At 46.0% G+C, this 13,058-nt stretch overlaps 1 protein-coding gene across 1 annotated transcript; it reads right to left on the reverse strand.

Moving 5' to 3' along the window:
* Positions 1-2,301: 2,301 nt before the first annotated feature.
* LOC120840380 lies at positions 2,302-8,693 on the reverse strand. The gene is made up of 4 exons (XM_040210877.1): positions 8,581-8,693; positions 8,271-8,548; positions 5,506-5,699; positions 2,302-2,501 (listed from the first exon to the last, which is right to left on the reverse strand). Exons 2-4 carry the CDS (start codon positions 8,477-8,479, stop codon positions 2,302-2,304), a joined length of 603 nt encoding a protein of 200 aa, XP_040066811.1. The 5' UTR covers positions 8,480-8,548; positions 8,581-8,693.
* Positions 8,694-13,058: the final 4,365 nt, after the last annotated feature.

Consider the following 13,058-nt stretch of genomic DNA (forward strand, 5'->3'; position numbering starts at 1 on the left):
AGCTGCACAGTTTACCTTCAGAGTTAAAAATAACAATCTAAATGAGAAATGACTTGATGTAGGGAAGGCTGGCAGAACTAGAACCTGAGGTTAAGCACACAAGAATGTTACAGGAAATTTATCTCAGAAATGGAGTTGATTCGCAAGTGACAGACAACTATATAGCCCATTTCAGCATAACTTAGCAAAATGGCAATGGATATGGCGCCAGCAAGCCAATCAGAATGTTGGAGAAAGGCACATGATCATGTACTGTCGGAGCACATGCTTTGCTCCACACATTAAATTGGATCACGGTGGTCACAGTATTAGACCTCCGCCAAGAAATGCTAAAACAAAGTTTAGGAGCCATCATAGAGTCAGAGATCAACCTAGTAGCACCATGCATGCCAGTTCCCAGAAAAAAACAGACAAGTTTGCTTTTCATGTAAGTTCCCACTTTGCGAAAAGAATATTTTAGAGATCTGCCATCAGCACACATGGCCAATCTCTACAATATTTCTTTCATCCAACAAAACATGATCTGAGCTACTGAAGGTCACACTAGCATTATACCAAATGTCTTCTGTCCATTTATGGGTTAATAACTGTCAGTAGTCAACATGCATTTTCATGAGGGAAGGTTTGTGACTATTTTGTGTGATATAGTGTACACTATGAATAATGTTTATTTTGCTTCTGGGAGTCAGTTTACAGTCGCCGACAGACATTTTGGATGCCGATACTTCGGACTTGTTTGATATTTCGAACCTAAAGCAGGAACCGTGACATAACTGATAGACATTGTGCATATTCACGACCAATGTTTCCAGACAGCTTGCAGTCAGAAAAGTCGACTTTTCCAACAAAATCGTTGCGAGCGATCAGCGGGAAACAAAACCGAGAGGCGGCCATTTTGGACACTACGTTGGCTGCACGTGGATTGGCTTGGTTTGACAGTGCTACTTGAGTACTGCTAAGTACTACTGCTAGGTGAGGCTGTACAGCTTATTTTTCTCCCTCTAGCTGTGCGTCATCATCACCATCACTGTTACCATCTTGCTTCGTTCATTTGCCATGTAGGAAATGGCGCAAAATTAAATTCACTCACACTGAAAGTATATGCACACCGGAAAAAAGATCACTCGCGTCGCGCTAACTTACAACTCAGTTTGCATTTTCGTCTTCTTCCTTTTTCTTTTACCAGTATTAAAATTGATTATAGCTCATTTTGTTGTCCTCTGTACCTACCAAATGGCTATGTCTATCACACATGTTACCCTCGGGTGTTTCCTACGTGATGAATACCCAACTCGCCCAAGCATCCCTTTTAAGAAGTTCATTTACCATTGCAGTCGTGGACTTGCACCTCTCATCTCAGTCTCGTCGAATCATGTTTTCGGACTACACTGGCTTGGACGTCATTGCCCCATCTGTTCTTCCACCGCCGCGATGCGTCACTAAGAAGCGCAGAAGGTACTCGACCGTAACGCTAAAAAAGAAGGCAGTGATTCTCAAGCTAATAGAAAGTTGCCGAATGCAAACGGAGGTGTAACCTGAGGCAAGGCACTATTTACGACTTTTTTAAGCCGCTTAGACGTAATAAAGGGGAGTTTTGTAATCTGCTAATTTTTTGGGCTACTCTATTACTTGGATGTTTTTTCGGTTTCTTTGAAGACCGAAAAATCAGTCGGCGACTGTATAACATGTTCCCCACACAGCCATTCAATCTGCCAAGAGTTGCACTTGAAAATGACAAATATAAAAAATGCTTATCTGCACTGTTGATTCTTGAAAATATATTCTATACCCCGTTTCACTTTAAGCGTGAGCGTAGCGGAAGCTACAAGAGAGAGCTCCAGGCTTTCAGCGTCCCTGTCAGGCACGCACGCTCGTGCAGTCCAAGCACTGTTCAGGGCCACATGTTCCCGCTTTTTATTACAAACGAGATGTGTGTAATTTTTATTGTGTGTAACATTTTATTACGCACAAGATGTGGATGTTGGGTACCCAATAATGCTTTGCCAGTTATTTTACTTGTACCATAAGGTTAACTGCAATTTTTTTTGAGAAAACCTGGTTGCACCTTGATGGCCTTCTTTTGTTTCATACTTCGGAATTCATATGTTTTACTTCATCAAGTTCTATATTATTTTGCTGCAGTTAGTATATTTCTAGCATCACTCAGGCAAGGAACCATCTGTGGACAAAACAGAACTGTGGCATGATGGCAATCTATCACTGTAATAAACCACTATCACTCAAATAAAAGAACAAAAGTTCATGACCTATCTATCAAGAACTAAAGTTCATGACAACAATCTACCTACGGAAGCAGGCACTCTGTTGTGGCTCAGCAGGAGGCCTGTCCTCCCCGTGATCGAACAGTCTCCTGTTCTCCCCATGATCGAACAGTCTCCTGGGCTTGGAGCGCTTTCGCACAGGCTGCTGAGGGCTATCTGACTCCAAGCTAGATGTGTCCTCTTCCTCATCTATTCCGTCCAGAGCTTGCTGCAAAGTAGCTGTTAGAAAGAAAAACATAACACTTTTATGCGGTACAAACTAATATGTAAGTCTGTGTCTCCTTCAGCCAGTTTTCTTACCTAAAATTGTTTGATCATTTGCTAGCTAGCAGCCGTGGCGGCTTATGTGTCTGCGCGCCTTGCCAGACATAGTTTGCAAGGTGTGAAAGTTCCAACGGCCGCCGCGCTATGGAGCTGCCGATATATATATAGAGCCCATAACTGGATGCAGCGATGTGCGTTCAGTTTTGTGCTTTGCTGCTATTGAGCACACCACACCAAAAAAACCAGCCCCTAGACTGTTTAAAAAGGATCCAACTCATTTCATTTGAAGTGACTCAGCCATGATACTGCCGGGTGTTTGCAAAAATCCGAGCCCGGCTTTTCACACCGCAAGAATAAACAACATTGCGGGGGCTCCAACTCCGTCAAAACGTAGCCCGAGCCATTCGAGCAAGATGCCAAAGCTTCAGCACCAACCACTATCTTATTCAAAAGTTATAAGCAATCTTCTGAAAATTTCAATGGGAAAATGGCGGCCGACGGAGCTCTCGAATACATGGAGCTCCATGGCGCCATGAACTTTTCGAGTGAAAATGGGCCCCATTTTCCTATTGAATATTTCAAAAAATCACTTATAACTTTTGAATAAGGTAACGGGTGCTGAAACTTTAGCATCTTGGTCGGACAGCTGGGGCTGCATTGTGACGGAGTTTGAGCTCTTCGCAATATCTAGTTTATTTTTGCGGTGCGAAAAGCCGGGTTCGGATTTCTCACAAACACCCTATATTTTGAGAGCCATGTATAGAGAGAATTCGGTCAATAGGATTAGAGGCGGTATCGGCCACACCACCGGACAAAGCCACATATATTTCCTTGTGGTTATAACATGAATTAGGAATAATCAGTATTTGACTATTCTCATCTGTGATTGATTCAGCAAAATACACCCTCAAATATTGAAAACTGTGTTAAAAAGGTAAAAGAAAATGTCAAACGTGAAAACGATTGCTAGTTGACTAATGCATTGTGTTCAAAACAATGAAGGATATGGGTCGCAGGCAATATTAGAGTCTGAGGAAGTTGTTTCACAACATCCATGATCTAACCCTTGCCCAGTTGCGATGTGAGCCTAGTACAGCATTGAGATGCGGTTGACTGTTCTCGCCCATTGGCCCGATCACAACTTTTAATGCGAAAGCATTAACTGTCCCATTGAGCGAGCCGATGTCATCAGCTTTGAAGCCGCGCCAAACGGCACCTTAACTCCTTTTTCCAAGTGAAGCCGGCTCCCAGCTTTGAAACCACGCGAAAAGCCTAGCCAAACGGTACCTAGTTTCCCCGATCCCAAAGTAGCAAAGTGAAGCTGATGGATTTCGGTTTCGGTCCCATTGACTGGCACGCGTCATAGTTTCAAGGAACGAGGCTCACATTGGCTGCTGCACGTCAGTTTCAACAACTGCCACCCCATGGCACTGCGTGTCCGTGCCGTCAGCGCGCCGGTAACACGAACCGTCCAAGGTCAGAGTGGCGAGGTAAGCACGCGCTCTACCATCGATGCAAATACGCTACAGACGAAATAAAGGAGCGGAAGAATGACATGCATGCTTTCGCGTTCATAACTAATAAGAAGTGCCTAGGTGTACCTCGAGCCCTTTCTATTCCGCTTGCCGAAAGGAAGTAGACTGGAAATACTAGAGAAAAAAAAACTCTACTGGCATATTTCAGGAGTGCCGTGAGAAGTTATTCTTATTGCTAAGTAGAAACTTGAAAAAAAAAAACATAACAGCCTGGGGCTACTATATTTCTTCATATAGCAGCACAGTGATATCTCGTTAGTATGGACGCCTTTGTTCTCTAAAAATCTAGCATCATGCGAGTCGTCCAAATAACAAATCAAGGTGAAATTCACAAATAATAAACAACAAATATGGCCACAAGACACACGGTTTGTTTTGAAAAAGAAAATGATTAGCCTTTTGTTTTGTACACACAGGTGTTTTGGTGTGTACCTACTTTTCCAAAAATGTAAGTATATACAACATCAGTGTTTCTCAAACTCTGGGTCGCAACAGATTCAGCAAGGAGCTGCAAAAAGCTGAAGAACTTAAAAAAAAAATATGCAAACTTGTCTTTTCTTAATGTCGTCAATTAAAATGAAGTACAGGGCACAGCTCAACCTCGAGCCGGAACTGAGAGATGCTATGTCTAAATGCCACATTCGTTCCGAGACACAGTGGTCAAACAAAAAAAGGCTCACTTTAGTAATTATAGCACCAATCATTCCTGCTGGCCTGAATTTTTTAGAATGTTTCTGACCCATTCAATTCATTCTATCATGCAGCGCCAATTCCGTGTATTTCATGACCTGAAACCGAAAATCCTTGGCAATGCAAAAAGCTGGAAGGAGAGGGAGGGAGGGAGGGAAAGAGGAAGGGGGGGGTCACAACACAATATTTTGGTGGGTCGCTGGGTATATATATTTCGGAAGCACTGTACTACATTAAAAGCATGCTTCCTGTCCTCCCTGCTCCAAAAAAGTTACGGCTTACATTTTACACTAGTCATAGTATCTGGCCACTTTTAGTTGACGCCTGACAATCTTAACTACTTCTAAGTGGCAGGTGAAAGGTCCCTCCCGCCTTTGCTTTTCTGCACAAAAGTACACACAACTTATCAATGTCTTCAGGTTTGCCATCTTCAGATTTGTAACTTTTCCTTCAGCATAAGAAGGCAAATATATATTCATTGGATCAATTATAGTGAATCACTTAACCTTGAATAAGGAAGGAAAAAGTGGCACTTTAGTGTTGCATGCAGCTGCTCCTGCATTCAATCGTTATTGACGCTGGCTGTTCTTTTTCTGTCTTCCTTCACGTTTTCTGACCCCCAGTCTCAGGTTTAACATCATGTTCAACTTACACTAGCTTGGCAGCACTCCAACTTTTTTTGTTTAACCATTATCAGTTTGTACCCGGCTTGTTGTTTTAAAAATATAACTTACCACATGAATGCAAAATGCGTGCAGGATGTACAGACCAGTCTTGAGTGATTTTGTCCCTACGCTGCACCACTTGCACTAGTTGTTCCTTCGTGCTGTAGGGTGGCCAAAAGGCTACTAAATTTGGTCCAGATCTGTCAAGCCACCATTCCGGTACGACAAATGTACTGTCATCTGAAAAGTGGACGATGTGGTACCTAAGGGACAACAATGCAACAGTTAGTCGGCCGTCTATAAAAATAGTAAGGTGGAACCAAACATAGCCAATCTGTTCTGCCATCTTTTTTATCATTTAAAAAAAAATTTATACTATAAATTGTTTCCTTCTAAGTGTCTTTCATTATGGTCTATGTCCACTGACCCTGCCTCCCTTTGGAACCTGTGCTTAACAATTAAACTGTTTGTTTTGTTCCCCCCCCAAAAAAATTTAGACACGAGTGCTTAAGGCCCATTCACACACTTGCGCTTGACTCTGACCGACTGAGACAAGATTGCCTTTTAAGCGTCTTAGGACGGCTTATGACCAGACGCACAGCAATGCAGCCAGTCGTAAGCAGTCACAAAATGCTTAAAAACCGGCCTCAGTTGGTCGGAGTCAAGCGCAAGTGCGTGGTTAGGGCCTTTAGACTGCATTACATTGGTTTGTACTTATAAGGCGATAGCGGTTCATGCTGTATATGACATATGTGGCCAGTGGAGTATGCCTGCTCATTCTTTAGCATGCATCACAAAATAATATGCGACTGCACACCGGTATAATGCACATTCATAAAGGTCGAAACGGGCAATGCCAGAAATTGAGTCCCAGAACACTCGGCTCTACAATACAAGCTTCTGTTTGACATGGTCTGTGGTATGGTACGCTAACATGTTTAGCCAACGGTCATGCTACATTCCCACATTTGAGTGGAAACCTTGTTTAAAAGAAATTATATAATACTAGGCAAAAATGAGGCTGCACCTAAACTATGTCAAGATACAGAACTCACACTTGCCAAATTAACCTGGCAAGGTACCCTGGCAAGCCAATCAGAATGTTGGAGTGAGAGAAATGACAACATTTTGTCGCCGTGCCCTTTCTCTGCAAAGAGCTGTCACGTGCATCGCTTCATCGCTCCGGTTGGCATGACCAGGTCATAGAGTTAACTCTGTCAAACTGAACCTGCATGCTTTGACCATTGGTGTCTACAGTCCATCGCTATCTAGCTTTGGAACACGTGCATGTGCCAAGGAGGTGGCACCTCCTTGGCACGGTGTGGGAGTGGATATAGTATGGCCTTTGTAGATAGCATTTGCAGCTCAAAGTGTTTGCATGTTCCTCTCCAGAGCATTTTGCCGGTTTCCCAAATCGGCCTGAAGAAAAACAAGTGTGAGAGTCAAAAACAGTTTTTGACTTCACTCCCTCGAATACGGCATGCCTCGAGCAGAATGCTGGCACTGGGACAAGAGGCTTCCCCTTAACGTGCACTAAAATTGTGTATGTTATTCCAAAATGCCCCAATGTTACAACTGCTTTTGGGTGTGTGTAACCAGGGTACAAGTAGGTGCACTCCTCAAGAGGCATGCTAGCACTTTTACTTCACTGTTATCTCTTGTCAGGAGTGTGTTGATGCGGATAGACGCGGACCCCGATAAAGAACGGAAAAAACACGTCCATGTGGTTGGGTCTTTAAAGTGATACGGAAAGGAATGGGTTAAAGTCTTGAAGATGATCAACAATATCTGACGATAATAATCCCTGGAGAAGGGGAACAAAGGACAAACACAAATCTCCAAACACAGCTTGGTGACAGGTGCGCGAGTGAAAAAATCTGCCTGGTCCTGGTATCGATCCAGGGACCACTCCATTTCCAATGCAGCACTCTACCAACTGAGCTAACCAGGAATTACATGTCAGTAGAGCACCTAGCTGTGTTTGGAGATTTGTGTTAGTTCTTTGTATCTTTGTTCCCCTTCTCCAGGGATCATTATTGCCATTCTCACCCAGCTCGCTTGCACCTTTGCATAAATTGCATTTGGCGATATTTACACATTTCTTTTTTACAATTATCACTGAAAAAAACAACCAACAAATGTTGTGGACGAAATGTCGCTGAACTAAATGGTATGGGACTCCCTTTCCGTGGTTGCAATGGGGGACAGCGGGACTGGGGCCACCGGCGGGCCGTAGAATACGCCAGAGTTGCGCTGATTTGCTGATATTATTAGATGATTAAATTAATGTCCGTCTGAAATGCTAGTGAAAGAGGTAACAAATACGCGGGCCCTAAAAGTGGTGTGTGTGACGCTCACTGGGCGCGCTGTAAAAACTAAGCGGGTGTTACCACGGAAGACGACAACTCCACTAGCAAAAGCAAATCTCAGAACTCAAACGTTCAACACTGGTGAACAGAGTTGGTCGTGCACTGGTGCACCCCAGACTCCTGCTTTCTTTTGCCCAGCAAACCGGACGAGGAAAGCTTTGGCGATACTATTGCTCGATGGCCAGCGCGTGCGCTTACCGTCGATTAAATATGTGGACACACATTTTCCCTCTCTTTGGAAACCTCAGTGAGTGCCTAGAAAGTTTTAGCGGAGTTGAATTTCCAAGCACTGATGCCGGTTGTCGGCAAAATATCCACTTCACTTCGCATTCCGATAACGATACCCGATAACAAGACGATGCTCGCGCACAGGCGCTGGCGAATTATCGGGTATGGTTATCGGAGTTAACAGAACAACGCGGTTCTTCTCTCTTCGTAAAAACGAACAAACAGGTGGTTCCTTACGGCTTGGCATCATTGGGTATCTGATGGGGCAACGGATGGGCCATCGAAATGGCAAGTACGACGATGCGCTGCGTTGTCTGGAAGGCGGCAATCCGAACTGGATGTCGAAGACGTTTCGGTTGAATGCCGAAATATGCGAGAACCCAGAAGCAGCCTACCACACGGAACCACGCTGAAAACGGGAAAGCCCGGTGCCAGATACTGGCCATACCGGGCCTGCCGGGGGCACCCGGGATATCCGGGAGGAAGAGAGAAAGGAAGCGGGAAAGACAGGGAAGATAGCGAAGATATGGTGGCGAAGATAGCGAAGATAGGAAGCACGGAAGGATAGATAAACAAATCTCTCGTTCGCGAAAAGTGGGTAGGTTGCGCCACCTGGCCAACGCGCTCCCGAAGGAGCGCCTGCGTCCGCGCGCGCTTCGGGATCTCGGAGGTTATGCCGGTTCACGACCAACCCATTATAGAGTTGGTCGTGTGCCGGTTATGCTGCGACGCCTCCTCGGGATCGATTACCCTGATCCAAAAGGGTTCTCAGCAGCCAACGTGACTAATACCCTAGTTACACGGGCGCTTTCAACTGCCTTTGAGTTACACGGCGGCGCCAACTGTCATCGAGCCGCTAATGACAGTTGAGCTAATGACAGGACCAGGCAGATTTTTTCGGTCGCTCACCAGTCACCTAGCTGTGTTTGGAGATTTATGTTTGTCCTTTGTCCGTCTTGTTCCCCTTCTCCAGATATTACTTTCGTCATTCTTGTCCAGCTCGCTTGCACCTTTGCATTTAATTGCATTATAATTATAACCTTAAATTGCAAGCTTCACCCTTGTTGGTGTTAGACTGGTGGCAGCTGATAAAACCCGTTTGCTCTACTGACGTCTAACCCCTGGGCAACGTTACTAAACCACTCAGTTGGGAAACTCCCATAGAGACAGCTTTGAAAAAGTGGCCCCAATCTGTCTCCGAACAGCGAGCTAATGACGAACACAACGCCACCATTTCTCCCGCAGCGGCCACTCGAAGAACTGCACGTGACTTGTATTTTGGCTTAAAGTGCGAAACACATGTACGACGAAACCGTCCGATCCGACGTGCGGACTGCCGGAATGACCTTGGGGGGAGAGGGTTTTCGTACCATCGGAGAGCGTTGAGAACCCTCGCCTCCGACCGTCGTATTGCGCGGTCGGACGTCGGATCGGACGGTTTCGTCGTACATGTGCAGCGGTAGGTGCCACCCGGCGGACGCGCCGCGTTTAAAGGGGCGATGCACTGATATTTTTATTTTGCGCAAATACCGCTTAGAACGAATCCCTGACGTTAATGATCTGTGAAATACCCGTTCGTTTTCACCACACGCAATTGAAGTCGCAGAAAAAATAAAGAAAAACGAGCAGAGTTCACCCCTCAACTCGAAGCCATAACAAGCGGCCCCGTGATCTGGAGCCGATTATATGCCGCCAATGTTGATCACAGCCATGCGCTGCAGTTGGCAAGGCACAGGACACGCGCTGAGTTCAAGACATTGTTATGGTTCGGCTGTTGTCGTCATTGCAGCGATTGGACACAGGACACTACCCGAATGTTTCTCGAGCTATCGATTATCACGAATCCAAATCGAGTGTCCACGCCATGCTCGGGTCCAATCTATGAGCCGTATTCAAATATCGTCACTGGGCGGTACTGCTACCGCCCAGCTACGTCATCAGGTTTTTCGAAGGAGAGATGAATGAAAACACTCGGTTTTGTCCTCGAACTTACAGCGCAACAAAGGAGTTTCTTGGTCAGTGGCGTTGCGTGCGAACATCCTTGAGTCCCACTAGTGCCAGTAAGCTTGTGTAAAGTGAAGACCATTCCCATTGAATATCATTGCACCGCCCCTTTAAAGGGATACTGAAGCGAAACTTGAAATACACCTATTATGGTCAGAAATAGGTTCAATATGATCAATGATATTCATAAATCATAATCGCGCGTTTGTATTTTGAACGGATGGCTATATTTTTCACCCTGATGGGCCCGATTGGGCGCGCGCTCAAAAATCGGCCATCGGAGAGCGCGATGCGTCTTGGGATATTGGGCGCATTCGTGACGTCACTTGTGCCGGTCGGGAAAGGCTACGGCGTGAATGTTGTGGTTACGAGCGTTGCCACTTGGTGGCGCGTCGACGATTTACGACCTGTGACAACGTGGCCGTTTGAGATGTGCAAGGGCTGCACGCACGCTGCACCACGGAACCAACGGAACCACGGCAAGTCGGCAACCACGGCAGCACTGACAAAACCAGCTCTGAGGCCGGATTCTCAAAGCGAATTCACGACGAAAAAAGTGCGTACGACAAATTTGAGACAAAACCCGTGCTCTCGAAACGAAATTGTCGTAACCTTTGCGCAGGTTACGACAGAATCCTACGACAGCTCCGAAGCTGTCTTACGCACTTTTTACGATCAAATCAACAAGGCCGACAGCGTCGCTCAGTTACCTGGTATCGGCCACCAACGGACATTTATTTTTCTTCGTGCTCTTCTCGTGCGTCCCGACTTCAACCAGCAAGAAAAAAGGAAGGAGTACTTAAAACAGACCACGATCAAGAACGCAGGATCCACAAACACACGAGAAGAGCTACAACAGCCACGATTCTGCCGACCGAGCGAGCTCGGCAGAATATAGTAGGCCTAGCAGCAACATCGACTCGGCGCACCGTTGCTCCGGCGGTTCTTGGCCAAGACCGTCTGTCCATGACCGGCTGGCCTGCTGAATGGAATATGCCCGCGCGACCCTTGTGGACCCTTACCGGATGAGTAGTTTGATCCCTGAACTAAATTTCAGAGGTCAATATTTTCCCCTTGTCATCTCGATCTCCTTGTTTTCCGAGACAGCGGTGACGAACGCTGTCGTCGAAAAGGGACTCTCATTGATTCTATCTCCTTGTTTTGTGTGATATAGAGCTCAAATAAACGCCATACGGATTACCTTGGCAACTCGGTATGTACACTCTGTTATTAGTATGCCATTTTTATTCTGACTCGACGCTACGTCAGTGTCGAGCTATAGCAGTTCGTGGGAGCTACGCGATGTCGGTCTAACCTTTCTTTGCCGAGTGTCATGTCAGTATCGAGTTGCAATCGTAAAAGATCGGTCCAGAAGCGCTTACCGAAACGCGGTCTAACAGAGCGAATCCAGCACTTCGATCAAACGCGCGTGTCCGCTCCGAGTGTGAACAGGTATTTGGCATTTGCGTGGCTCTTCCGGACACCCTCGTAGTTCAAACATATCCTTTTTAACGTCGGCTTGCAGCTCGCGACTCGCAGCAACTAATACCGGCCGTGCCAGAAGCATGCTCGGGCCGTGTCGTGCAAAGAGCCGCAACGAGAACGAGCTCACTGTGGCCAACTACGCTTTGGCTTTCTCCGCCAAGGCTTTGCGAACGCGTTCAGGCCTAGGCGAATTCTGCCGGCACGCCGTATTGCCGCAGAACGGCGCTGCTATTTTGGCACAAGTGATGTCACGAGAACTTCCCCCCATCCACCAGATGAGAATTTGAAATCGTTTAATTATGTTTAAAATTAGTTCTCCTGTGTTTTACAGCGCAATATTTATATTTCCGAGGTGGTGCCTGTCCCTAGCCCATATTTATGCAACAAGATCGGCGCTAAAATTTCGTTTCACTACCCCTTTAACTACCGAAGGTAAAATGCACCTAGGGCGGGACGCGCTACCTGAAAGGCCCGGTGAGGCATGGTTGTATGAAAACAATACTAATTGTTCCGCAAAACCTTGCGAACTAAAGATGATAAAAACATCACGCGCCCATCGTTTGGTACTAAACTCCAATAAATTTCATACAAAAAAAGTATTTTCCGTTTGTTTTTACGCAAAAACAGGCTTTCAAAAAGCTCGAGGTGACCATAGTACAGACAAACGAAAAAGAGTGGAGCTGTTGTCGCATTTAGCTCGGTCTCGATGGACGACAGCGGCCCAGGTTTCGACGGCGAGTTTCCCAACTGAGTGTTTTAGTAACGTTGCCCCTGGGGTGCTATGTTGCGCTTTTTGGACTCCCAGGAGACTTGGAAGAGGGAAGTGACGTCAACGACTAGAGCAAACACATATTGGATGTTGACAGAAGAAAACGAAATCAACACCCAATCTGCGCTTGCTGTGTCGTTGACGTCACTTCCCTCTCCCTAGTCTCCTGGGAGTCCAAAAAGCGCAACATAGCACCCCTGGTTAGCTCAGTTGGTAGAGCGCTCCACCTGTAATGGAGAGGTCCCGGGTTCGATACCCGGACCAGGCAGATTTTTTTTCGGTCGCTCACCAGTCACCTAGCTGTGTTTGGAGATTTATGTTTGTCCTTTGTCCCTCTTGTTTCCCTTCTCCAGGGATTACTTTCGTCGTTAAAACGATCCCGGCTATCCGGCAAGCCACCAAACGAGCGAAGATGGCGGCGGGGCCAGCTGTGTGAATGGACAGATAGTAATGAGCGCACCCATCGTAGCGGGTTGTAGCTGGCTCTACCTAGCCTAAAATATGCGCAACTTAGCCTTGCATTTGCTTTGGTACTGATGTAAACGCCGCTAAAAAGCAACAAGGTATTGAACATGATGTACAATATACTTATAGTAAATAAAATATGTTTCTCCGAATAGATTACTTTAACAATTAGACTGATGACGAGGCACAATAACTAGTTTCGTTTTAGCTTGTTAACACAGAGGTTCGGGCGAGTTGGTTGCTCATGATGTACAGGGGGAACAGCGCACCCGCAGAACTGTCATTCAAATCAACATACACAC

The sequence above is a fragment of the Ixodes scapularis genome, unplaced genomic scaffold, assembly GCF_016920785.2.
Source record: "Ixodes scapularis isolate PalLabHiFi unplaced genomic scaffold, ASM1692078v2 PGA_scaffold12__126_contigs__length_90152505, whole genome shotgun sequence".
Lineage (NCBI taxonomy): Eukaryota > Metazoa > Arthropoda > Arachnida > Ixodida > Ixodidae > Ixodes > Ixodes scapularis.

What these genes read in the sequence shown, in the direction of transcription:
- LOC120840380 (XM_040210877.1), bottom strand. Translation starts at nt 8,479, where the DNA reads ATGGCCAGTATCTGGCACCGGGCTTTCCCGTTTTCAGCGTGGTTCCGT. An exon ending in ATACCCAATGATGCCAAGCC is followed by an intron (nt 5,700 to 8,270) that starts GTAAGGAACCAC and finishes GTTGTCCCTTAG; the next exon opens with GTACCACATCGTCCACTTTT. An exon ending in ACGCATTTTGCATTCATGTG is followed by an intron (nt 2,502 to 5,505) that starts GTAAGTTATATT and finishes TCTTTCTAACAG; the next exon opens with CTACTTTGCAGCAAGCTCTG.